The sequence below is a fragment of the Leptodactylus fuscus genome, chromosome 2 (assembly GCF_031893055.1).
Source record: "Leptodactylus fuscus isolate aLepFus1 chromosome 2, aLepFus1.hap2, whole genome shotgun sequence".
NCBI lineage: Eukaryota > Metazoa > Chordata > Amphibia > Anura > Leptodactylidae > Leptodactylus > Leptodactylus fuscus.
The window spans coordinates 262634118-262661966 of record NC_134266.1 but is presented as its reverse complement, the minus strand read 5'-3'; the positions used below and the strand labels follow the sequence as shown (position 1 = coordinate 262661966).

The 27849-nt window shown below is 47.2% G+C and overlaps 1 protein-coding gene across 1 annotated transcript; it reads left to right on the top strand.

The window, feature by feature from the left end:
* Positions 1–27849, top strand: PANX1 (pannexin 1). The gene is made up of 5 exons (XM_075266137.1): positions 1–256; positions 19400–19539; positions 21104–21315; positions 23688–24346; positions 26014–27849. The coding sequence occupies exons 1-5, from the start codon at positions 76–78 to the stop codon at positions 26085–26087; spliced, it is 1266 nt and encodes a 421-aa protein (XP_075122238.1). The 5' UTR covers positions 1–75; the 3' UTR covers positions 26088–27849.

Genomic DNA, 27849 nt, shown 5'->3' with positions numbered 1-27849 from the left:
ACGAGGGGACAGTATGGCTCGGGTGAGCCGGGTGTGATTGTTCTCAGTGTCCCGGTGACCCGCCGCCCGTCAGACATGGCCATCGCTCACATCGCCACCGAGTACGTGTTCTCAGACTTCCTACTGAAGGAGCCGCCCGAGTCCAAGTACAAGGGGCTGCGGCTGGAGCTGGCGGTGGACAAGATCGTGTCGTGCATCGCTGTGGGGCTGCCCCTGCTGCTCATCTCATTGGCCTTCGCCCAGGAGATCACTATGGGTGAGTGGTGCCCAAAGACACAAAGACAGCTGCAAGCCCCGCCCCGTCTGGTGCCCACCTGAGGCAGACAATGGGAGCGGGGCTGAGGGCGCACCACGGTATAGGGCAGCGACATGGGGGGCATACAATGACAGGAGGTGTTATACTATATACAGGGGGTGTTATACTACAGTGACATGGGGGGCATACAATGACAGGAGGTGTTATACTATATACAGGGGGTGTTATACTACAGCGACATGGGGGGCATACAATGACAGGAGGTGTTATACTACAGTGACATGGGGGGCATACAGTGACAGGAGGTGTTATACTATATACAGGGGGTGTTATAATACAGTGACATGGGGGGCATACAGTGACAGGAGGTGTTATACTATATACAGGAGGTGTTATAATACAGTGACATGGGGGGCATACAGTGACAGGAGGTGTTATACTATATACAGGAGGTGTTATACTACAGTGACATGGGGAGCGTACAGTGACAGGAGGTGTTATACTATATACAGGGGGTGTTATACTACAGTGACATGGGGGTCATACAGTGACAGGAGGTGTTATACTATATACAGGGGGTGTTATAATACAGTGACATGGGGGGCATACAGTGACAGGAGGTGTTATACTATATACAGGAGGTGTTATACTACAGTGACATGGGGAGCGTACAGTGACAGGAGGTGTTATACTATATACAGGAGGTGTTATACTACAGTGACATGGGGGGCGTACAGTGACAGGAGGTGTTATACTATATACAGGAGGTGTTATACTACAGCGACATGGGGGGCATACAGTGACAGGAGGTGTTATACTACAGCAACATGGGGGGCATACAGTGACAGGAGGTGTTATACTATATACAGGAGGTGTTATACTACAGCGACATGGGGGGCATACAGTGACAGGAGGTGTTATACTACAGCAACATGGGGGGCATACAGTGACAGGAGGTGTTATACTATATACAGGAGGTGTTATACTACAGCGACATGGGGGGCATACAGTGACAGGAGGTGTTATACTACACACAGGAGATGTTATACTACAGTGACATGGGGGGCATACAGTGACAGGAGGTGTTATACTACACACAGGAGGTGTTATACTACAGCGACATGGGGGGCATACAGTGACAGGAGGTGTTATACTACAGCGACATGGGGGGCATACAGTGACAGGAGGTGTTATACTACACACAGGAGGTGTTATACTACAATGACATGGGGGGCATACAGTGACAGGAGGTGTTATACTACACACAGGAGGTGTTATACTACAGCGACATGGGGGGCATACAGTGACAGGAGGTGTTATACTACAGCGACATGGGGGGCATACAGTGACAGGAGGTGTTATACTACACACAGGAGGTGTTATACTACAATGACATGGGGGGCATACAGTGACAGGAGGTGTTATACTATATACAGGAGGTGTTATACTACAGCGACATGGGGGGCATACAGTGACAGGAGGTGTTATACTACAGTGACATGGGGGGCATACAGTGACAGGAGGTGTTATACTACAATGACATGGGGGTGATACAGTGACAGGAGGCTCTATCATATACAGTATATGGTGGCATGGAAAGTTATCATATACACAGAGTGTTATCCTACAGTGACAGGAGGAGTTATAATATGATGATGTTAATAAATACACAGAGTGTTATCCTATAGTGACAGGGGGTGTTATCCTATAGTGACAGGGGGTGTTATCCTATAGTGACAGGGGGTGTTATCCTATAGTGACAGGGAGTGTTATCCTACAGTGACAGGCGGTGTTATCCTACAGTGACAGGGAGTGTTATCCTACAGTGACAGAGAGTGTTATCCTACAGTGACAGAGAGTGTTATCCTACAGTGACAGGGAGTGTTATCCTACAGTGACAGGGAGTGTTATCCTGTAGTGACAGGGAGTGTTATCCTGTAGTGACAGGGAGTGTTATCCTATAGTGACAGGGAGTGTTATCCTGTAGTGACAGGGAGTGTTATCCTGTAGTGACAGGGAGTGTTATCCTGTAGTGACAGGGAGTGTTATCCTGTAGTGACAGGGAGTGTTATCCTATAGTGACAGGGAGTGTTATCCTTTAGTGACAGGGAGTGTTATCCTATAGTGACAGGGGGTGTTATCCTATAGTGACAGGGAGTCTTATCCTATAGTGACAGGGGGTGTTATCCTATAGTGACAGGGAGTGTTATCCTGTAGTGACAGGGAGTGTTATCCTATAGTGACAGGGAGTCTTATCCTATAGTGACAGGGAGTGTTATCCTGTAGTGACAGGGGGTGTTATCCTGTAGTGACAGGGGGTGTTATCCTGTAGTGACAGGGGGTGTTATCCTATAGTGACAGGGAGTGTTATCCTATAGTGACAGGGGGTGTTATCCTATAGTGACAGGGAGTGTTATCCTGTAGTGACAGGGAGTGTTATCCTTTAGTGACAGGGGGTGTTATCCTATAGTGACAGGGAGTGTTATCCTGTAGTGACAGGGAGTGTTATCCTTTAGTGACAGGGAGTGTTATCCTGTAGTGACAGGGAGTGTTATCCTATAGTGACAGGGGGTGTTATCCTATAGTGACAGGGAGTCTTATCCTGTAGTGACAGGGAGTCTTATCCTATAGTGACAGGGAGTGTTATCCTGTAGTGACAGGGAGTGTTATCCTATAGTGACAGGGAGTTTTATCCTATAGTGACAGGGAGTGTTATCCTATAGTGACAGGGAGTGTTATCCTATAGTGACAGGGAGTCTTATCCTATAGTGACAGGGAGTGTTATCCTATAGTGACAGGGGGTGTTATTGTACAATAAGAGGATGCATTATCTTCTAGCTACAAGGAGTGTTATCCTGCAGTGACATGGTTTGCTCATTATACATTAACAGTAGGTGTTATCCTATGGTGACCAGAAGTGTTATCCTACAGTATCAGGGATTGTTGTCATTTTATATAAACAGAGGGTGATGGACTTCCGGCAGGGACTACTACCCTGTACATTGTGGAGACTCCATTAATTGGGGGTTTCAGCACCCGGTGTCATGGTTGTCAGTGTGTAGGCTCTCTTCTGGTAGTTGTCGGCATGTAGGCTGTCTGCTGGTAGTTGTCGGTGTGTCTGCTGGTAGTTGTCAGAGCGTAGGTTGTGTGCTGGTAGTTGTCAGCGTGCAGGCTGTCTGCTGGTAGTTGTCAGTGTGTAGGCTGTCTGCTGGTAGTTGTCGGCGTGTAGGCTGTCTGCTGGTAGTTGTCGGCGTGTAGGCTGTCTGCTGGTAGTTGTCGGCGTGTATGCTGTCTGCTGGTAGTTGTCGGCGTGTTGGCTGTCTGCTGGTAGTTGTCGGCGTGTAGGCTGTCTGCTGGTAGTTGTCGGCGTGTAGGCTGTCTGCTGGTAGTTGTCGGCGTGTAGGCTGTCTGCTGGTAGTTGTCGGTTTGTAGGCTGTCTGCTGGTAGTTGTCGGCGTGTGGGCTGTCTGCCTGTAGTTGTTGGTGCGTAGGCTGTCTGCTGGTAGTTGTCGGCGTGTGGGCTGTCTGCCTGTAGTTGTTGGTGCGTAGGCTGTCTGCTGGTAGTTGTCAGCGTGTATGCTGTCTGCTGGTAGTTGTCGGCATGAAGGTTGTCTGCTGGTAGTTGTCACTGTGTCAGCTGTCTGCTGGTAGTTGTCGGCGTGTGGGCTGTCTGCTGGTAGTTGTCGGCATGAAGGTTGTCTGCTGGTAGTTGTCACTGTGTCAGCTGTCTGCTGGTAGTTGTCACTGTGTCAGCTGTCTGCTGGTAGTTGTCGGTGTGTAGGCTGTCTGCTGGTAGTTGTCGGCATGAAGGTTGTCTGCTGGTAGTTGTCGGCGTGTGGGCTGTCTGCTGGTAGTTGTCGGTATGTGGGCTGTCTGCCTGTAGTTGTTGGTGCGTAGGCTACATACTGTAGTTACGTCGCCGTATGACGGTATTGTCCTGTAGGTACGCTCTGTGGTGTAGGGTCTGCTGTATTATTGTAGTTGCTGTGTAGGTGTTTCTAGGAAGTCCATGGTGAGGGATTGCGGTTGCTTTTGTAGTAGTGTGAATACTACACATTGTTGTTGACACCTAGGCGATATATATGGGAGGATTGTTGTCATAGTGTCGTACTAGTGACTGGCGTATGGTTGGTAATGTGTACAGTGTCCAAGGTCAGAGAGATTGTTGTCGTCGTGTTTGTGCTCCGCTGTATATGAGTGTTATAATGTGTATACGTGCAGTAGTATTGTTGATTCTATACCGTATACAGTCCTGTAGGGATTTCTTGGTGTTGTCACTGATTATACGTCTCTTACTACCTTGCGGTATAGAAATATTGTTGTCGTGTGGTTACACGGGTTTATAGTTAATTGGTCCATGTGTAGGTATAGGAGTATGTTCTACTTGGATGTATGGGACCACTCCACTGTTTGGGTGTTTTATACCCATCTCCTGGTATATTGCTACAGCCCGGTATCGGTACTCTGGTTTATAGTAGTATTCTTGTTCACAGTTAAGTTTCCTTTGGGTGTACAGTCTGTGTGTAACAACGCCACCATGTAGGATTATTGTCATCACTGTGTAGACATTTGGGTGTATGGGAATGTTATCATCACATACAGTAGATACTCACTATATGGTAGCATTGTTGTCACACTTCGGGTACTCCTCTTGATCCTGCTATTATAGCCATTGTGTAGGTACTCTGATGTATGGGAGTAATATTGTCATTGTGTAATATGTAGGTGGTAATGTACCTTGAGAGGATTTTGTTATTATGACACATGTATACGTTGTATTGGAGTATTGTTCTGTGTTTTCTGGCCTGTGCAATAGTGTTGTTGATGTTACTGTTTAGGTGTATGGGAGTATTTTTGTCTCTGAATTCTCTGGTGCATAGGAGTATTGTTGTCACGGGGTACTCTGTATGGGAACATTGTTTTCATGGGGTACCCTGTATTGTCACGGGGTACTCTCTATGGTTTTATTGTTTTTACGGGGCACTCTGTATGGGAGTATTGTTGTCATGGGGTTCCCTGTATGGGAGTACTGTTGTCACGGGGTACTCTGTATGGGTGTATTGTTGTCATGGGGTTCCCTGTATGGGAGTATTGTCATGGGGTACTCTATATGGGAGTACTATTGTCACGGGGTACTCTGTATGGGTGTATTGTTGTCACGGTGTACTCTGTATGGGTGTATTGTTGTCACGGTGTACTCTGTATGAGTGTATTGTTGTCACGGGGTACTCTGTATGGGAGTACTGTTGTCATGGGGTACTCCGTATGGGAGTACTGTTGTCATGGGGTACTCCGTATGGGAGTACTGTTGTCACGGGGTACTCTGTATGGGAGTACTGTCGTCATGGGGTACCCTGTATGGGTGTGTTGTTGTCACGGCGTACTCTGTGTGGGAGTATTGATGTCACTGGGTACTTTGTATGGGAGGACTGTCGTCATGGGGTACTCTGTATGAAAGTACTATTGTCACGGGGTACTCTGTATGGGTGTACTGTCATCATGGGGTACCCTGTATGGGTGTGTTGTTGTCACGGGGTACTCTGTATGGGAGTACTGTTGTCACGGTGTACTCTGTGTGGGTGTATTGTTGTCATGGGGTACTCTGTATGGGAGTACTGTTGTCACAGGGTACTCTGTATGGGAGTACTGTCATCATGGGGTACCCTGTATGGGTGTATTGTTGTCACTGGCAACTCTGTATGGGTGTATTCTCGTTATGGGGTACTCAAATGTATGGTTGTATTTATGTAAAAGGCTACTCTGATGTTTAGGATTAGTTTTGTCATTGCTGGCTACTGAGATCTATGGGAGTACTGTTGTCACTGTCTACTCTGTATGGGAGTACTGTTGTCACGGAGTATTCTGCATAGGAGTACTGTTGGCACTGTTTAGGTGCTCTGATGTATGGCGGTATTATTGTTATTGTTGCTGCTGTGCTGATACTTTGTTATATAAGAATATTGTTTATATAGGATTATAGGATTATTATTACTGCTTGGGCCAGCGTTGACAATGCTGCAGAATATGATGGCGCTATAGAAGTAAGCCAAATCTAAGCGCCCTGTCTCCTACCCCCTGTGTACCCCATGGAGTACATGTATGTATTAGTTACATTGACCTCATCCGTACCATCTCTGATCAGTGCAGAATTCCCCTTGAGTACAATATTTATGGTAATATTCCTGTGTAATACAAGATTTATGGTACTAAACACCATTTACATTTTACACAGATTTTTTCGTGGTTAGGGAACTGGAAACCCCCTTTAATTTGGGGAGGAGGGATGAATGGAAATGAATGAACTAATCCGCAAAAACACTGAAGTGAAAGTTACGTCTCCGGGAAACGACAGCTGGTCGGAACGGGGGAAACCATATACTATAGGAGTCAGTATAGGGACTGTCATAGACCTCTGCAGAAAGTGGAGCAGCCCCCCAGCTGTGACAAGTCTTAGGTCTCTCTGGGTGTCTTGTACGTGGTTTCGCTTGCGGTTATATAACCCGCTGCGGGTGTTACATCATATAATTATCAGACATGTCACCAGTGGGAGGAATCGCTAATCCTTAATCTGTTCTCACCCACGTCTAATATTAGACTTCTAGGAAGTTTCTTCTGGCGGTATGTGGGTGATACTTATATATTAGGGTTTCATCTGCCTCTGCCATCGCTGCGGATCCTGTCGTAACCACAATAATGGGCAGCAAGAAGGGCACGATGATGAATGGGTGTGTGGTCTGATGTGATTATGTCCTGGCACGGAATAACCCCGGCTTAGATTGAGTCACAACGTCTGAGGTTTACAGGCTGCCATCACCTTTGTACTGATAGCTTTTATTGTTTGTGCCATGCAAAATATAAAGGGGTATCCCGCAGTGTTATTTATGGCCAAACCCATACCTTATACCCGTGATGCCAGAGGTGGCACTCAGAGCCCTCTCTTTGGGCACCCATCCGTTGAACAGATTATACTGTGTGGGGGCCACTGTGGAGCAGATCGGACTGTGTGGGGGCCATTGTGGAGCTTATTATACTGTGTGGGGGCCATTGTGGAGCTTATTATACTGTGTGGGGGCCATTGTGGAGCTTATTATACTGTGTGGGGGCCAATGTGGAGCAGATTGGACTGTGTGAGGGTCACTGTGGAGCTTATTGTACTATCTTGAGGCCACTGTGGAGCAGATTGGACTGTGTGGGGGCCACTGTGGAGCTGACTGTTCTGTATGGGGGTCACTGTGGAGCTGATTGTATTGTGTGTGGGCCACTGTGGAGCTGATTGTGCTGTGTGGGGGTCACTGTGGAGCTGACTGTATGCTGTGTGGGGGTCACTGTGGAGCTGATTGTACTGTGTGGGGGCCACTGTGGAGCTGATTGTATTGTGTGTGGGCCACTGTGGAGCAGATTGGACTGTGTGGGCGTCACTGTGGAGCAGATTATACTGTGTAGGGGCCACTGTCGAGCAGATTGTACTGTGTGGGGGTCACAGTGGAGCAGAAAGCTCTATAAAGCCCCATTCGTATTACCATATTTTGCAGGTCTGTAATTGTGTGCAATTGTGGATCTGCACATTATTAAGGTTAAATCCGGAGTGGAACGCCGTGACTGGATGTTGGTGCATTGTATGCACTGCACCGGTATCCAGTTGCGGCTAGCCGTTTTTTTTGGACTGGATTCTGAGGTGGCCACCGTGTCAAAATCCGGTCCAAAAAACTCCCCTGCAAACCCAGCTTAAGGGTATGTTCACACAGAGTTTTTTTGGAGAGGAAAAATCCGCTTCAGGAATTATGAGAGCCCATTCACACGGAGGAAAATGGTGAGGAATTTGGCGTGGAATTTTCCACGCTGAAAATAAATCCTCCCATTGATTTCAATGGGTTCTGCTAGTGGAAAATTCTGCTAGTGGGGAAAAAAAAGCTAGCAGAACCTGTTGAAATCAATGGGAGGCTTTATTTTCAGCATGGAAAATTCCACGCCAAATTCCTCACCATTTTCCTCCGAGTGAATGGATCCGGAAATAGTTTTTTAATGCATTTTTTGGAGCATTATTTGAGGCTTTTTTTAGTTTTTGGTTTTCTTTACTCCAGCACATGGGCCTGGAAAAAAGCACTAGCGGTTTTTGAACCTTCCATTGACTTCAATGGGTTTTTCCAGGCGGAATCTGCTTGAAGATAGGAAAGCTCGCTTCTCTTTTCCGCTAGTGGAAAAAAAAAGCTAGCGGAAAAAAAAAAGCTAGCGACTCCCATTGAAATGAATGGGATGTGTTTTTTGAGGCAAATTCCGCTTCAAAATACTCTCCAAAATACTCAGTGTGAACATACCCTAAAGACAACATTGTTGGCTTCTGATGGGTGAACAGATATCCTATGTATAGGGTAACATGGGGCTAAGTCGAAATGTGCACTGAGTCCTAGCAGCTTTATAAATAGCCCCACTTTTGCTGCTGTATAGTCTGTGTAGCTGCTGTACTTAGCTGGCTGTCTTGGTGAATCTGACCTTAGATTTGACAGCACGCTGCTCCTGGCTATGTCACGTTCCTCTACTCTCAGAGGTTTTACCCTGTCCATCAGACTGTGGCCAGGGATGAAAGCATCTGAGTCTTCAGGTAAGGGCAGATCACGCAGGCTGTAGATGGGGAGGAGAGCACACACAAGGCAGTCTGAAGGGCACACCACATCCCAAAGCCAATATAGACACTTGTACCCTATCTACAGGACAGGGGATAAGTGTCCGCTCTCTGGGTCCTCCAGTGATCAGGAGGACAGGGGACTGAAAGTCCTGCTAAGGCCTCCTTGTGAATGGAGCGCCAGTGTGCTTGTGTACTTACAGCCCCATAGAAGTGAATAGAGCGCCAGTCACACCAGCACACCGGTGCTCCATTTACAAGGAGGCCTTGGGTCTGTTCACATGGCGGAAACCTTTTCCACCGTGTGAATTCCTTGCGCAGCTAGCCCAAATGAATGCGCCTAATCGGGAGTGAGTCTCGAGCTGCGGACGCCGCGGCTGACTCAGCCGCGGAATCCGTGGCAAGATAATGCATGTGCCTCTTTTTCTCGCTAGCTAGCGGGTGGCTCCCATTTAAGTGAATGGGATTTCGCCTGCAAAAAACTCTGTGTGAACATACCTTAAGGGGGACCCCCAGTGATCATTCACTTATCCCGTCCTGTGGATAGTCCAATCATCTTTTACCCAGCAGACCCCGGCAGTCCTCTGACTTTTCTCTGTTCCGATTTTTGTCAGTTTCTGCTGCAACACAGACTCCGGCACAGATGTGAACCAAGCCTAAGTCCTAGTGCACCACGATGGAGCCCCTGATAGCTATTGGTACTGTGCCTGTATAGACACCTGTACTAAGCTTAGGGGTCTATATAGTTCCCCCCCACCCACAACCAACTGACTGTTTCCATAGATCTCAGTGGAGAGAGCCACATTTGACATGTAGAGGACCTCCTTCCTCCTGAGGCTGTGCTCCCCCACCATTAGACATCTGCGGTGTATGGGTGGGTATGGTTGGCCTAAACTCTATAAAGGGTGCAAAACGAATCCCAGGCCAATAAAACAAAAACAAAACGCAAAATACATTGCCAGTCACGTCTGCTAAGTCAGATTCCAGATGTCAGGACGTGTACAGTTTTCACCTCTCAGTTTGCTGTCATTTCCCGAGGCCACGTGCGGTCTCTGTGTTTTTCTCACCCCGGTGGGTGCAGCGCCGGAGCCGCGCCCCGTGTGTATGTGATCAGGACATTCTATACATTCATGGCTCGGCTCCACGTGATCTTGACAAGCGGTCATTCCGGCTCCTGGGTTAATATCTGCACACGTCGGGGACTTGGCCGCATTCTCCTGCTTATTTGATCCAGTTCACATGTCACGGATTTGCCTTTGACAAATTTAACAAGTATTATAGAAATAAATTTCTGCAGTGAATGTGAATTACACGTCACGGTCATACGAATACATTTTGTGAACACGATATATAGTATAGTCGCCTGTTCAGACCCTGAAGGGCAGCCCATAGAGGCCCTAGGTATATATTACGCAGTCACTGCAGCAGATATGGCCGCAGGGTGTATTTGCGGTATTATTGCAGTATGTGGTTTTCCTTGAACTTGTTGTTGTAGTCGATAAGAGCTGTGCCAGGATTTTCTGATAGACTGCCAGGACCTGTCCGAGCCGCACTCCTGGCACAGAGCCCCGGATTATGCTGTAATAGACACTCAGGGAGCTACATTACTGATATATAGTGCACTGTGCCACAATACATAGGTCACATTTGTGTATTCTACTATAGAAGATATTGAGGTATTGCTCTACGCTGTGTTGTGGCCGTGTCGCAGCTCGGCTCCAATTCAAGTGATCACCCCCAACAGTGATGGCGAACCTTTTAGAGACCGAGTGCCCAAATTGCACCCCAAAACCCACGGGAATTTAACCTTAATAATGTTCGGATTCACAATTGCAGACAATTACGGACTTGCAAAATACGGTCATGTGAATGGGGCTTTATAGAGATTTCTGCTCCGCTGTGAACCCCACACAGTCCAATGTGCTCCACAGTGGCCCCCACACAGTCCAATGTGCTCCACAGTGGCCCCCACACAGTCCAATGTGCTCCACAGTGGCCCCCACACAGTCCAATGTGCTCCACAGTGGCCCCCACACAGTCCAATCTGCTCCACAGTGGCCCCCACACAGTCCAATCTGCTCCACAGTGGCCCCCACACAGTCCAATCTGCTCCACAGTGGCCCCCACACAGTCCAATCTGCTCCACAGTGGCCCCCACACAGTCCAATCTGCTCCACAGTGGCCTCCACACAGTCCAATCTGCTCCACAGTGGCCCCCACACAGTCCAATCTGCTCCACAGTGGCCCCCACACAGTCCAGTCTGCTCCACAGTGGCCCCCACACAGTCCAATCTGCTCCACAGTGACCCCCACACAGTCCAATCTGCTCCATAGTGGCCTCCACACAGTGTAATCTGCTGCCATCATGGACCCCCAACAATCGGGAGGATGGGGACCTGGAAGTTCCCACTGAGTGCACCAGGTTAGTGAAATGGTTGTATGCATGAGTTGTCTCCATTCTATTCACTTCTGTGTGACCGCCGCAACGCTGATCTCTGGCAGCTCCATAGGAGGGAATGAAGCAGCAGCCATGTTTGCTTGCACTTTGCCCCCATTCACACAACCCTGCAGGGTTTTTGACGGCTAGCACGCTGTCCTATTCTTTTCTTACGGCCCCATACACACGACTATATATCATCACAGGGGTCGTGAGCTCTGGGGACAAAACAGGACTGGTCCAATTCTAGTCCATTTTGAGGCCTGGGTCCATTAGTGAATTTTATGGAATTTCGTGCCGTTTTCTCACAGTCCCAGGGGAACCGTAGATGGACCCCAGACTGCCAAATACTTCTCTCCTGTTCTGTACCAAGGGGATAAAGCTGAAGCCATACATTGCAACTTATTTGACTGTTCCAAAAATGCAGCAGAATAAAATATCTTATCTTATGGTATCTCATTCCCACAGTGAGGTTTTTTAAATATTTTTTAGCTGGGGTGTTCTTTATATAAAGGTGACATGCTCTGGATACGGTCTTTTTTTTCTGGCTTTTGTTCCATATCAGAAACGCTAAAGACTTGTGAGCATTCTTTATATTGAAGAGCGGCAATTGACAGCCTTGTCCCTATATGGTATACAGGGAGAAAGCTGTCAATCAGCAGGAAGTCTGTAGGGGGAGCCAGCAGCTCATGACGTCTCGCACAGCATTGTGCAGCAGAGTTTCTGAAAAATAAAATACGATAAAAAAAAAAACACCGCTAGAAATAAAGGCGCTGGTCACTACTTTATGCCGATGAAATATCGCAGCCCTTCGGAATTCTTCAGAGTAAAAGTTGGTTCCTTGAAACAAGGACCAGGACTCTCTTGACAGATTAACTTTAAGCTTCATGTTTGGCCTGTCCATCTGGCGCCATGTGGTATTGTACCCTAAGACTCTGTTCTGTTGCTAAAAGAACACGGGGCTGGAAACGTGGAGCAGAATCTAAGACGCTAGGTCTCTTCAAACTTCTCTTCTTTCTCTCACACGCAGAAAATGAGATGTAATTCCTCTTCGTTTTCGCCGTGGTCTAGCCGCGTCAGGGTGGCGGGTGAATGGGCCTAATCTGCAGGGAGTCTTGAGCCACAGATCGAGCACGACACTTCTTTTTTTTCCGCGTCCTGCTGCGATCTCTGCCTCCTATTGAAATCCATGGGAGGAGAATTCCAGGAGGAATCTGACCCGAATTCGGTGGCGAAATCCGCTGCAAATTCTTCCGTGTGAACACAGCCTTAAGGTAACTTCACAAGGACATTTTTGGAGTTGATGTTGATTCTGCCCCAGAATTGGCTCCAAATTCCGGGCACAATCTGCTCCTACTGGGAGGCAACAATAGGGCACTGGAATAAGAAGTGTCCTCCTCGATCTTTCCACAGAACCCGGGGCGTGAGACTATTGCTGAGGAGTCTCGTTGTTTCTAACACTAATCGGCCCATAAACCCATGGCGGACATCCGAAACTTTGCTTTGGCTCTCCGCTGCGAGATGCACAGTCCTGGAAAGTGGAGCGCAATCTGAAGCGGAAAACTGCCACAAATTTCTCTTCATTTTCCGCCATTTGAATGGGCCCCTTAAGGGCTAGTTCACACAGAGTTTTTTGGCAGCGGATTTTGACATGCAATCCGCCTCAAAATCCGCTGCCAAAAATGGCTCCCATTGACTTCAAGTCATGTCAAGTCCCATTGACTAGTTAGTAGTGGAAAAAAGAAGCGACATGCCCTATCTTGCCGCGGACTCTGGCTCGAGGCACGCACCCGTGTAGTCCCATTCATTCGGACCTACACAAGAGCAGGATGTTGCATCGGCATTCCGTTGCGGCACGTGGCGCGGAACGTTCACACGTCGGAAAAGGTTTCCGCGACCTTTTCCTCCAGGTCAACATACCCTAACAGTGGTCTTACTTAGATAAATGGCACCCAAGCTTGTGGGACTGGCCAACCATCTAATGTGTATGGGGGTGTCTGGCAGATGTTTGGGGTTAGAATGAGGATTGCACACATTGGAGTTCAACATACCTGATCCTGTTGTTCTCAAGGAACATAAACCACTGCCCAAAGTCTCTGGTAGCAGCTAATTCCCCTCCCCTTTTAAGAACACATGCACACTTAGCCAAGATGGCCCTGTACGTGTATGGCGTGGTAAGAAGGAGTGGCTGTCAACCAAACAAGTATCTAAGTTTTATGACCGCCTTTACTGAGATTGCATTGCTCCTGTAAAAATCGGGACCCTGCTGGGAATCTGTTGGGTCGATTTGGGTCACTAAACCACCCACAGGTCCTTTATGGACCCCTATATAGCCCCATTGCAACCATGTTCCAAAAACAAACCTTTATACTTGCCTAGAGATGCACCTGATAAGTCTCATTGGACTCCTCTCTGGCTCTTGTGCAGTTGTACAGTAAAGCCGGGGACGTATACTGCGGTAGACCTTAGGCGCATGCGCACTGAAGCCAAGATGTACAACCGTTGAGTGAGTATTTTTAACGCGGGCACATATGGTGGTATATTTTGGTGTACCAGCTCATCCTGACAGGTCTACTTTAAGTCATTGCCAGCATTGATAGGGTTAATGTAAGGCATTAAAAGTCTGTCTAACCGAGGCTTAAATAACCGTCTGACCATGGAGCTCATCTGTACCAGTCTTTCCATGCCATTTGTCTTGACGTCAAGGTTGCATTTAGCGATTCTTCATCCCGCCAGCAGGATGCCGCCATACTGCAAAATGAAAATGTTCCGCTTTTAAAATTAAACTAATTTCCAGTCTTGATTCTTTATTAAATATAAATTTATTACCAAGGTCGCAGACAGAATGGATATTGACAAAGACAACGTCACGCAGGGATGGCAGTCACATTGTGTCCTACCTCGCTCGCCATCGGGCAGGAATAATAAATGATAATCGCTGCATGTCTGGTACATAAATGTATGGGGTATTTATAGAGGCTGGGGTAAATATTCTATCAGCCCGTCATCATGGTGAGGGGGGAAGAGACCCGTGCCCCATGCTGTTACCTGTCAACAGATCCAGGCAGAGAACAGCAGTGACCAAGTATCGGAGCAGCGAGGGAGTAAGGGGTTAAGTATCCCTCGGCTTGTTTATGGTAACCCCTCGCCTACCTGTATCCGGTTTTGCAATTTTTTGCCTCACATTCTCCTTCCGTTTCTGTCCCCTGATTTTCTACGACTGCTTTTGCCAACTGATCAGGCCAAATAATCGGGCAGAGTGATTCGCGCCCTGGACTCCATTGCAAGTTCAAACAGGGCCAACCATTAACATATCAGAAGATAATTTCGACTGGACTTGCCCTTGAAGAAGCCGTCTCCCCATGACAACCCCTCTCCATACGACGCATTAGGATATACCCCCATGATGGAGCACTTCTGAGGGCTACATCGTGTCCGCACCTTGGCGTGACATGGCCCCAAACCTGGTGTCATGTTGTCCCTGGCCTCTAGTAGTTAATCCTCTGATTTGCAACTTTTGTCTTGACATTGTCACTACCTGCTTGTAAATCACCTGCGGATACCAGACGGCAGCTTCTGTCCCCGGGGATATTACTCTGTTTGCAAAACAAATGGATCCCCCAGGAATAGTCCATACGGTAGTCAGATCATCCAAAGCTTAGACCAACGCTGTTCACACTAGGAGCCAGTTAGGTTACTGACCTATGAGGACAGAAAGTGTTATATTAAATATAAGACTTGGCTTTTACTACCACGACAATCAACTGATCACCACAAATCTGGCTTCTTTAACCCCCAACAATCCGAAGCTCCCGAGAAATCTGGCTTTACTAATTCCTAAAGATTGGCCGATGCTCTCAAGTGTATCGCTAACCCTCTCTGATCATGTGATCTCCACAAATCTGGCTTCTCTAAACTCCAAAGATCATCTGATCAATCTGTTTTTCTAAGCCTGAACTATTAGTCGATCACAAGCTTGTTCAGACCATCATCTGATCTGCACAAATGCCACCTCTTTTACCCTTGAAAATCAGTCTTGATTGGGTTCTACTAGAGATGAGTGAACACTGTTCGGAACAGCCGTTCCGAACAGCACTCTCACAGCACGCTCCCATAGAAATGAATGGAAGCGGACAGCACGCGGGGGGTTAAGCGGCCGGCCGCCGGCAAAGTCTGCGTGCCAGGTGCTTCCATTCATTTCTATGGGAGAGTGGTGTTTGGATCAGCTGATCCGAACAGTGTTCGCTCATCTCTAGGTTCTACTTCCTTTAGGTCGATCATCTGATCGCCAGAAATCTGGCTCTTCTAACCCACCCAATGATCAACAGATCACATGGCTGGCTTCTTTAAGCCATAATCATGTTCTGATGAACACAAATACTTCTGGCAGTCATCTGCTGATCAGCATCCTACTTCTCATACCTAATACCATTTTCTGATTGGCACACATTCGACTTCTGTAATCTCCCAACTCTAGACAAACAACCAATCTCTAACCCTATCAACCGATGTCTAACCCACTCAGCTGATCTCCCATCCCATTTGACTGACTGATCTCCCAACGCCCCGACGATCGACTGATCTCCCAACCCATGTGACTGACTGATCTCGTAACCCCCTGACAATTGACTGATCTCATAATGCCTCGACGATCAACTGATCTCCTAACCCATTTGACTGACTGATCTAATTCCCTGAAGATCGACTGATCTCCCAACCCTGGATGATCGACTGATCTCCCATACCCAACAATCAGCTGACCATCTAACAGGTGATCGCCTCAAATCTGGCTTATTTTTTTTCCTCCAAAAAAATGGAACTGACCAAAACCGGATGAATAGTGATCATTGACTGATCTCCCAACGCCCCGACGATCGACTGATCTCCCAACGCCCCGACGATCGACTGATCTCCCAACGCCCCGACGATCGACTGATCTCCCAATGCCCTGACGATTGACTGATCTCCCAACGCCCCGACGATCGACTGATCTCCCAACGCCCCGACGATCGACTGATCTCCCAATGCCCTGACGATTGACTGATCTCCCAACGCCCCGACGATCGACTGATCTCCCAACGCCCCGACGATCGACTGATCTCAAAACGCCCCGACGATCGACTGATCTCCCAACGCCCCGACGATCGACCGAACTCCCAACGCCCCAACGATCGACCGATCTCCCAACGCCCCGACGATCGACCGATCTCCCGACGATCGACCGATCTCCCGACGATCGACCGATCTCCCAACGCCCCGACGATCGACCGATCTCCCAACGCCCCGACGATCGACCGATCTCCCAACGCCCGGACGATCGACCGATCTCCCAACGCCCCGACGATCGACCGATCTCCCAACGCCCCGACGATCGACCGATCTCCCAACGCCCCGACGATCGACTGATCTCTCATCCCCAACATTCAGCTGATCATCTAACAGGTGATCGCCCCAAATCTGGCTTTTTTTTTCACTCCAAAAAAATGGAACTGACTAAAACTGGATGAATAGATAGATATAAATGAATTGCTTTCTGTTTGTTTGTATCTGTCTGCCATTGACATGAGTATTAAAAGCAGAACCCCCAAAACATGGCTCTGCTACTTTCCGACGTGGATCCGTTTTTTGTTTGTTTTCTAAAGAGAGGGAAAGGTCCTGCACAACTTTTTCTCTCCGTCTAAAACATGATCCTAAATGGAAGGGATGCCAAAGGATCTGTGTATATCAGTTTTTCTGTTCTTTTGATGCAAACACTGGTAACACAAGGGAACTACAGCACAGATGTGAACATGGCCTTAGATGACAGATGGTATTCTGCTCACGTCTCTCCACTATTGAGTTAATATAAATCTGGATGTGGTGACTGTCTCTAATGTGATTATCCATGGCTTGTCCCGCTGTCATATGATCAGTACAATCCTCCCTTGTGTAGGCCGTCGGTCTTACCCCTGTAAACAAGGCCTGTTTGCTTGGCCTCTGCCTGACACCACTACATAAAGTACAAAGCTGCGTTCTGTCCTCAGATCTCATCAGAATTCATAATTATTCTCGGGCCGCATAGTCACTGCACGACCTAACACTGCCCTATAGACAGGACCAAGTGTGGCGAGCACAAGAGCAACATTCGGTTCTCTTTAGCATCTCCCAACCATCCCAGATTCAGCGGGATAGTCCTGGATTCTGGGTCCTGTCCTGTGGAAGGAACGTTTTTACGGATCCATACGCTGCCCACGGTCATGTGTATAAAGCCCTATACTCCATGCATGTAAATGCTCTTCATACCTGAACATACATGATGCTTTATACGTATGACCCTCCATACACATGACCATATCCTTTGTCTTTGTACTAGCCGTGCTTCTTACAGGACGGGTCTGGTTCCTTTCAGTTTTGCAGCCTAGGCTCCATATTGATATGTATGGGTCCATGGAGGGCACGGGCAACACAACGATATCATCCATGTGCCGCCTGTGCCATGTTCTCATGGACCCTTACACGTACTTTGATTTATAAAGATGGCCAGACCATTGTACAAGCACTTCTACGTCTTGTGTCGACCCCCCTTCTAATATTAATAGGTTTTCCCATATTACTCTAGTGTTGTAGTAGTGACTAGCAGTAAGCACTAGAGGGCGGTGTATGAGGAGAGCTGTAGGTCAGTCCAGGCACACATTGGCGCAAAGATTGGCGTATCGTACCTCAGCTTTAAAGGGTTTGTCTAGGAATTACAGATCTCTGGTAGGAGGCTAAGGTGAAAAATAAAAGTGAACCCCTTACTCACCAGTCCCTGGCTTTCAGTTTTCTCCTGCCCACATTCACACAATATGGCGAGCGAGGTCTGGATCCGATATACAATCTGTGTCAACCTGAAGCACGAGGGGACTATTATAAATATAAGAGACCCCATAGAAGACCAATATGTTCCCATAGGAGGACAGTCACAGTCTATACATAGAGGGGGGATTTATTACATTGGTGTGCGGTTGTTCATATAGCTATTGAGTCGCTATATTGTAGCCCCAAACCGGTGCATATGCCAAAATCTACAAACCTAGATTAGTTCTCATACTGAAAGCTATGCCACTTTATAATCGAGATAATATCCCCTTTATAAAATTTCCAGTTCAGTGTAACACATATTCCCACCACTAGGGGGAGCTCAGTGTATACTGTATCTGTGTAGATATATTCACAATAGAACTGATGGAGAGCTGTACAATGTCTATGTAGCCGGCTCCCTCTAGTGGCAGCTGCAGGGTAAAGCTGAGATTATATTGGGAAGTAGTAAAGTGCTGGGCAGTGACTGAGATACTTGGGGCAACCAGATAAAATGATTTGGAGGGTCCTTAAGAGGTAGACCATAGTACCCCTCAAATTTGGGTGTCCTTTGCTGGATTGTTATTGTGTTAGCGCCTGGGCCCACCACCCCTCGTACTGACATGCTGGGGGCCCCTCTCACCTCCTTTAGCGTTGCGTAGCCCTATTCCAATACACCACTATCGCCACCTACTGGTCACTCTTCTATAGGCGTGATGTGACATCAGTAGAAGTACTGGGTAGGTGAGACAATTGGAGATGAATACCGTACCTCCCAACTTTTAAAGGACACATAAGACGCATCTTATCAGACAGGCCTATCACAATTCCTAATGTAAACCCTTCCATACCGTCATTAGAATCCCTAAAATGATCCCTCCTCTGTCCCCGCTCCCACATTTCCCCACATGACATGATGCCATCTCATGCTAACTTTATAGGTCCAAGCTCCATCCACATGTTACAGGACACGACTGGTGACGGCTCATACAGTATTATTTGTGTAATGACAGTAACCTCTATTACAAAAGTGTCTGACCTCTGTATAAGCAATGCCGCCCCTGCTACCTCTTGTGTCACCCCCTCTACCTCATAGATTGTAAGCTCTTGTGAGCAGGGCCCTCAGTCCCATTGTGTGAAATGACTTTCTTTGTAATGTATCTTTCTGTCTGTATTTGAACCCTACAAATTGTACAGCGCTGCAGAATATGTTGGCGCTATAGAAATACAATGTATTATTATTCTATTATTGCTCTGTGTTTTGCCCGCAGGTGCCCAGATCTCCTGCTTTGCCCCCAGCAGCTTCTCCTGGAGACAGGCGGCCTACGTGGACTCTTTCTGTTGGGCAGCCGTCCAGCAAAAGCACTTGTCACACAGCGACTCCGGGAACATCCCCCTGTGGCTTCACAAGGTACGACATTATTTCAGGTGCCACATTCACACAACCGCATACACGCGTGGACAAAATTGTTGGTCCCCTTGTGTAATGAAAGAAAACCCACAATGGTCACAGAAATAACTGGAATCTGACAAAAGTAATAAAAATTCTATGAAAATGAACAAATGGAAGTCAGACTTTGCTTTTCGCAAACAGAATTAAAAAAAAAAAAAAAAAAAACACCTCATGAAACGGGCCTGGACAGAAATGACGGTTCAGTAACTTACCGTAATATTTTGTTGCACAACCTTTTGAGGCAATCGTTGCAATCACACGATTCCTGTAACTGTCAATGAGACTTCTGCCCCTCTCCGCAGGTATTTTGGCCCCTCCTCATGAGCAAACTGCTCCAGTTGTCTCGGGTGTGAAGGGGCCTTCTCCAGATGCCAGGGCAGGGCTCATAGAAGCCACTTCAGAATAGTCCAATGTTTTCCTCTCAGCCATTCTTGGGTATTTTTAGCTGTGTGTTTTGGGTCATTATCCTGTTACAAGACCCTTGAGACCAAGCTTTCTGACACTGGGCAGCACATTTCTCTCTAGAATCCCTTGATAGTCTTGAGATTTCATTGTACCCTGCACAGATTCAAGACACCCTGTGCCAGACGCAGCAAAGCAGCCCTAAAACATAACAGAACCTCCTCCATGTGTCACAGTAGGGACAGGGTTCAAGTTATTTCTGTGACCATTGTGGGATTTTTCTATCATTAAACGAGGGGGACCAACAATTTTGTCCACGTGTGTATTTCACAGTTCCGTGTTCCTTGTACTTACCAAGCACAGCGCCGTATATTTGTTTAGTGGCTGTGCTTGGTATTACAGCTCAGCCCCATTCACATAAACGGGACAGAGCTTCGACCAGACCATTTGGCTGATGAGCGTGACCATATTGATCAGTGTTCCCTATGGCTTTAAACAACTGATGTAGAGGGGGTCCCGGCTATCAGACTACTACGGATGTACAATTGACCACCAAAATCAAAACTCCATTTAAATGCAAACTCCAAAATGGTGCCTAAGATATATGCTCATCCCGTACGAAACATGGCGTCTTATGAGTACATCAGGACAGAAGTTACAGACTGCATGTAAGGAAAAAAAAAAAGATAAAAAATCCGCCATTCCTGGCTGTAAGGGGTTAAATGAATCTGCATTGAGATTATTTGTTAACCATTGTCCGTGTACTTTTACAGCTATGACACTAGATGGCAGTGTCTGACTTGCTGAGGGGTTTTCTAGTATAACACTGTGGACAGTCCTTAGAATAGACTGTCAGTATTAGATTGGTAGGCGGCCTGACCTCCAGCGCCCCCTGCTGATCACTGGAATTAACACGGACATTTATAGCAACATGGGAACACCCCTGCCCCAGTCCCCAGGGATCCTACGCAGCTCCAACTCCTCCATAAACAGCCAAAAAAAAATGGTGAGATAAGCGTCCATCTGCCTTCTCCGGCGCCGCTTACCTCTGGAAAACAACAGGATCAGGCAGGTAAAATGCAATCCAGCCCATGATCGCTCTGTTCCTTGTCCCCTGCAGTTCTTCCCGTACATCCTCCTCCTGGTGGCCATTCTCCTCTACCTGCCGTCCTTGTTCTGGAGATTTACTGCAGCTCCTCATCTCTGCTCAGACCTGAAATTTATCATGGAAGAGCTGGACAAGTCCTACAACCGAGCCATCAAAGCTGCGAACGGCAAGAGCAAGAAAGACGGGCCCGGATCTCCGACACTGAGCGAGAACGTATCCCAGAGGTAACATGTCCGCCCTTACAACTTAAAGGGGTTTCTGGCCCAAAATCAAGTTTTCATACTGATGACCTGTCCATGGGATAGGTCCTCAGTATGTGATATGTGGGGTCTGACACCCGAACCGCGCACAGAATAGCTGTTGCAGCAGCCTCTGGGTGTCAGGAGCTGCTAGTGGACAGTGAGCATGTGCAGTACTGTTCCTGTTCAAGCGGCCCCATCCACCGGACGCTACTCTTATTACTTGTATAGGATCAATGCTGCCCATCCACCAGCAACAGCTGATCTGTGTGGGGATTGGGTGTCAGACCCTCTGAGAGATCACATACTGATGACCTACGCTGTGGATCGGTCATCAATAGGAAAACCCCTTTAAGGATGCCACAAACATTTTTAAGTCTTACATTCTTCATGTACTGTATGGGGCCAAAATTCTTATTCAACACGGTGGCTCAGTGGTTAGCACAGCAGCCTTGCAGCGCTGGAGTCCTGGGTTCGAATCCCATCCAGGAACAACATCTGCAAGGAGTTTGTATATTCTCCCCATGTTTGTGTGGATTTCCTCTCATTCTACAAAGACATACTGATAGGAATCAGGGATGATTTAGGAAAACCTTCACTCGCAGGGGGTTGGACCCGATGGCCCTTGAGGTCCCTTCCAACTCTACCATAAGAATATAGGAAGAAAAAAAAGTACATTGTGATCCCTATATGGGGCTCACAATCTACATTAAAAAAAAAAATAATTTATTTATCTTAATTTCATAAATCTCTTTTTGCTGGGGTTCAGTGTCTAGTTTTCCTGATACAGAGCTCCAAATCCCCTGCGTAGCCCTACAGTACATTGATATGTTTCCTGGCTCTCTGCTGCCACTGGTAAAGTGAGGTTACTGAATACCTCATATAGTTCAAATGGACCTGTATAATTCTGTAGGCAGTGAGCTCCCTCTAGTGGTGACTGCAGGAAGACACAATTAGGCAATTATTTGTTCCGTCAGCAACAGCATTTTGGGTCTTCCCTTTTCTTTCCTGGGCTGTGTTCATACCTGGGTTTGGGAATTTACCCAGTTGACCTAGTTAACCCCTTTAGTACCATATTCAATGATGATCGAGGCATTAAATATACCCCGTGTGTACCCAAAAATAGATAGAATTAAAAATGGCAAACAAATAATGAAATAGAATAAGGTCTAAGGGGGGATGCCAAGCCTCAGTAGTTTTGATTGGTAGGATCTGACATTTGGACCCCTCTCTGATTCTCCATATTGGCTGCCTCTGGGTGTCAGAAGATACAGTACAGGATTGGGTAAAATGTAATAGGTGGAGAGTTGCAGCCCCCTCCGCTGTATAGCGCTGGTGTCTGGGTACCGTAGTGGCTATTACTTGAATAAGGCCCTTCCTGTTCTGTAGCTTCTGGTGTGTTTGGGGTGTTGGACGCCCACCAGTAAGATTTCCCATCTTGTGGATCAGTATAAAAAAAAAAAAAACTGCTGTTGGGGACCATATATATTATTTATAGTGTGCGGTGGGGGATTTACAGATTTTTTTTGCCATTCCTTTCCCAAAAAGCTTTAGTAAAAATAACCAAAAAATTTTATATGCCTCAAAAATGTTGACAATAAAAACCACAACTTGTCCCGCAAAAAACAAGCCTTCATATACTAACGGGATCCTATCATTGGATTCCCTTTTTTTTTCTGACTAACACGTAGGAATAGCCTTAAGAAAGGCTATTCTTCTCCTACCTTTAGATGTCTTCTCCGCGCCACCGTTCAGTAGAAATCCCAGTTTTCTTTGGTATGCAAATGAGTTCTCTCGCAGCACTGGGGGCGTCCCCAATGCTGCAAGAGAACTCTCCAGCGACGCCTCCATCTTCTTCTGGAACACCCTCTCCCCGCGTCTTCTTCCTTCCTGGGTTTCAATCTTCTAGGCCTCGGGCATAGCTGACTGCGCATGGCCCCTTTCTCAGTAAGTGCCCATTTTCTTGTGGCTGCTTACACAGCTTATTGAGTAAGCAGCCATTTTCTTGTGGCCGCTGGCATGCGCAGTCGCAGTCTAAGACGCGGGGAGAGGCCGTTCCAGAAGAAGATGGAGGCGTCGCTTGAGAGTTCTCTCGCAGCATTGGGGACATCCCCAGTGCTGCGAGAGAATTCATTTGCATACAGAAAAAAAACGGATTTCTACCGAACGGCGGTACACATCTAAAGGTAGGAGAAGAATAGCCTTTCTTAAGGCTATTCCTACGTGTTAGAAAAAAAGGGTATCCAATGATAGGATCCCTTTAAATACTCAAAGTAGGCTGGTCCTTAAGGGGTTAAGGACCCACTTGTATTGAACGTGATGTTACCTTAACACATGTAATGCACCTTCACCTGCAGCGCCTGGGAGATCTCGGAAGGATACTTCAAGTACCCATTTGTGGAACAGTATCTTAAGACAAAGAAGACCTCTTATAATCTAATCATCAAGTATCTCATCTGCCGCTCCTTGACACTGGTGATTATATTCTTGGCCTGTATCTACCTCGGCTACTACATCAGCCTCTTCTCCCTGACCGATGAATTCAGCTGCAACATCCGCACCGGCATCCTGAAGAATGACACTACGCTGCCGTCCTTAATCCAATGCAAGCTGATCGCGGTCGGCGTCTTCCGCCTGCTGAGTTACATTAACCTCATCGTCTATTGTTTTATCATGCCTTTCGTCATCTACACCATGCTGGTACCGTTTCGGAAGCTGTCCAACGTCCTGAAAGTCTACGAGCTGCTGCCGACCTTCAGCATCCACCAGTGTCACTCCAAGAACTACGACGACCTCAGCATCTTTCTTCTGTTCTTAGAAGAAAACGTAAGCGAGCTGAAATCGTACAAATTCCTCAAGGTGCTAGAGAACTTGAAGGGCAACGGAGAAGACTTTGACACCATGCAACTTCTGACAACGCTAGGCACCGTGAAGACGGACACGGTGGATGGAAAGAAGACTGCATTTAAGAGCGAAGCTTTGCCGCCTGCGGAAAAAAATTCTACTGAGCTTAAAGGTAAAGGGAGACGTTTTTGCTCCCGTGCCCGCTTTCCTCCACCAATTACGATTCCTTTAATTTTACATTTATGTACCCAAATATCCTCCATAGACAGTGCCAGCTTGATTGTGTATTGAAAGTGTAGTTGTTAGGGGTATATTACTATAGTCTTAGATGGTGCCAAGTGGTAGGTCCACCCAGGGGTGGACCTGGGTTTTCTGCCGCCTGAAGCAGCGTCAGAAAGCCGCCCCCACCCCCCCGAGGAGGGGCGGGGGTCGCAAGAAAGGGGCGGGGCCAAGTGGAAGGGGTGGAGTCGACCGGAAAGGGGGCGTGGCCGAGCGGAGCGAGCGGCGTTCGCAGGCAGAAAGCAGGCAGGGAGAGGACCTGCTCTCTGCCTGAGTGTGAGGGGCGGCCGCTGGAGCAGCGCTTCGTCCAGCAGGGCCGCCCCAATACACCGCTCGCTTCCCGTGCCGGGCTGCAGACACGGTGACGCTAAGCCAGTCCAGGACAGCTTGTCCTGGACTGGCTTAGGTCAGCAAAAATGCCGCCCTCCCGAGGCCCTGGCATAGCGCCGCCTGAAGCGGTCGCTTCAGGTCGCCTCATGGGAGGTGCGGCGCTGGGTGCACCACAGCAAGTACTCAAGTCCAAGTTGATATTGAGCCAGGAGATATATAATACTGTATATAGATGCAATGACAGCCCATGAATGATAAGAGGGGCCGTAAGAGTTCCTGTATAGTTCCCCAAAGGTCACCCGAGGTAGTATTGTGGGGACAGGTGACAATAACAGGCTGAGATTGGTAAGAGGGGGAATAACATGTAGAAAAGTTCCTGTATATCCCCTGGGGTCACTGGAAGCAGTATGGGGGATAGATGATGGTAAAAGGGTGTGACCTAACGAAAAGTTCCTGTGCCCACACCCTTCCTCTTATCCCTGTGGTCACTATAGGGTGAAGAGGTGAAAGTAACAAACTATGATGATAAGAGGGGTAGTAACCTGAAGAAGAGTTCCCGTCTAGAACCCCAAAGGTTATCACAGGCAGTATTGGGGGGAGAGATGATCGGAGATAGCTGGGATTGCTAAATTGGATGTTAAAATTAAGAAAAGTTCTTGTGCCCACACCCTATTCCTTAATCCTGGAGTGACTAGAGGATCTACAGAGAGAAGAGATGACAGTAACAAGTAGGGTTGAGCTGATCTCGAGGATTGATTTTAAAATCCGACTTCCGATCATTTTCCTGCTGATCGTGAAATTTGCTCGATCGCTGATCGGGATCTGATCTTTCCCAATCACTCAACCCTAATTGTATATTACGTATATGGTAGGGTTGAGCCGATCTTGAGATTTCAAAATCCGATTTTTGATAATTTTCCAGCCGATCGCGAAATTTGCTCTATTGCCGATCGGGATCCGATCTTCCCCAATCACTCAACCCTAGTAAAACCCATGACTGATTTAGGGGTAGTAACATTAAAGAGCGTTCCAGGCTAGAACCCCAAAGGTTATCAGAGGTAGTATGGGGGGAGAAATGACGAAAACTTCCTTTGACTTGAGATGAGATTACGATTTCCTTCGTGTAAGTACAGTAATTAAACGTAATCCTTTGTGTCGGAGCGGGAGGGAGATTTCTGATATGACGCCATTGGTTTGGGTTCACACTGCGTTATGTTCCACCCTTTACAGATCTGGCCACCAATGACGGAGTAAAGACGGACGATAAGAGAGTCAGGCAGAGACTTCTGGATTCTTCATGCTGATCAACGCATCAACCTCTCCATCCATGTTTACAGCAGTCACTGCACAAACGGACGGCTGCAACGTAGCCGGAGCTGGACTATGACTACTCAGGTCTTACTGGCGAGACGCCATAGGAAGACTTAATGTGAAGCTGTACAGCGCCCCCAAGGCTGCAAGCGAGCACGTGCGGCTTATATTGGAGGACTGTTTACACTACTGTTATGTACAAGCTGTCACTCAGACGACTACAGACTGACCAGTTTGCCTTTAGGTATATACAGTGCCTCAGAGTACGAACAAAATCAACACTGGATGTCACAAATCTGGGGAAAACTGGTAAAATTGTATATATACTTGTTTTTAGAGCGTTAAGTTTACGTTGAATGAATTCTGTTTACATAAGACTCGCTCTGAGCCCGGTCTGCTCGCGTGCTCTCCTCCAGAAGGATGGAATCACTCTATAGCGCCACCTATAGATGGCGATCCTGTTTTTCTCCCTTTGGGAGGAGACCTATTTTGCATACTCTCTAAGGGACTCTCCATTAGTTGGATAGAATCTCGTTTCTTCGGAGAACCGATCAACACCCCCGAGTTAGTATTGTCTTTGTCGAAACCAGTGCTTCAGTCAGAAGGGGTGTTTTTATATATATTTTTTTATGTTGGTACTTACTACGTCCTGATCCTTTTGAGAAATCTCACCATGTCCATCTTTATGAATCCCCCAGCTAAAGTGGGGTTCCTATTTTGTTCATAGAGTCTCTTTCGTTGCACTGGAAGCTGAATTTGACATTTGGCTCTTAAAGGGGTTATCCCAAAAAAACATTTTTACGCCCAGAAAGGCTGTTCGTAGCTTTTTTTTAAAGTCATGTGTAGTGTTTCTAGCAATAAAAAAAAGCCCTTTTTATCATAGTTCACTTTCATGTGTTCCCCTAGTGCTGCTGTGATCATCTCTAGGCAAAATCAGTCTCCTTCCCCCTCTGGCAGATGACTGTATAGCCCCTTCATATGAGTCACTATGCAGACACTTGGCTGTGGGGAGAACAACTGAGCATGTGTGTCCACCAGCACTTAACTCATTAGGTGGACGTGCACATTGCTATACACTTTGAACACTAGTTGGCGACATACTGTGTAAGTAAATGCCATATGCCTTCAGCAGTTCTCTTTTTAATAGCATGTAAATAGCAAATATTGTTCATTTTTAATTTTTTTTAATTTATTTAATGTTTCTTGTGTTGGATCATCTGTATGTTATAGAATATATCTTGCTCTTCTGTTGTAACCAATGACAAACTCTGCTCTGCAACATCTCAAATGCAGCCATGTATATATCCTTGTATGTTTCTGTAATACACCAATTGCAACCTAGGCGTATCACTGTATATGACTGGACTGACCTAACCTTGGGGATTCCCACAAGTCCTTAGGAACAAATCCAGGTGGGGCAGAAAGTAGACTACACGTAGAATGGTGTTGCAGAATGGCCATGGGATTGAGGGTCTAGTGTCACCTGTTTTTTAGGCAAGGGTCTATACACACTGCAGTGGAAAAAATGGTGGCTCATTGTAACATCTGATCAGTGGGGGTGCTGGATTTTCGACCACACCAATCTGATATAGGTCATTAATAAGATTAGCCTGAAAACTACCTTTAAAGGGGACCTTCCACTATCTACCCCATCCCTTGAATCCTTACATCCTGTCATAGGTGCCACTCCGCTGATTCTGATGCAGTTGGAATTTTTTCTCTAGCCCCCACCATTCCTGAGCAATCATTGCTGCA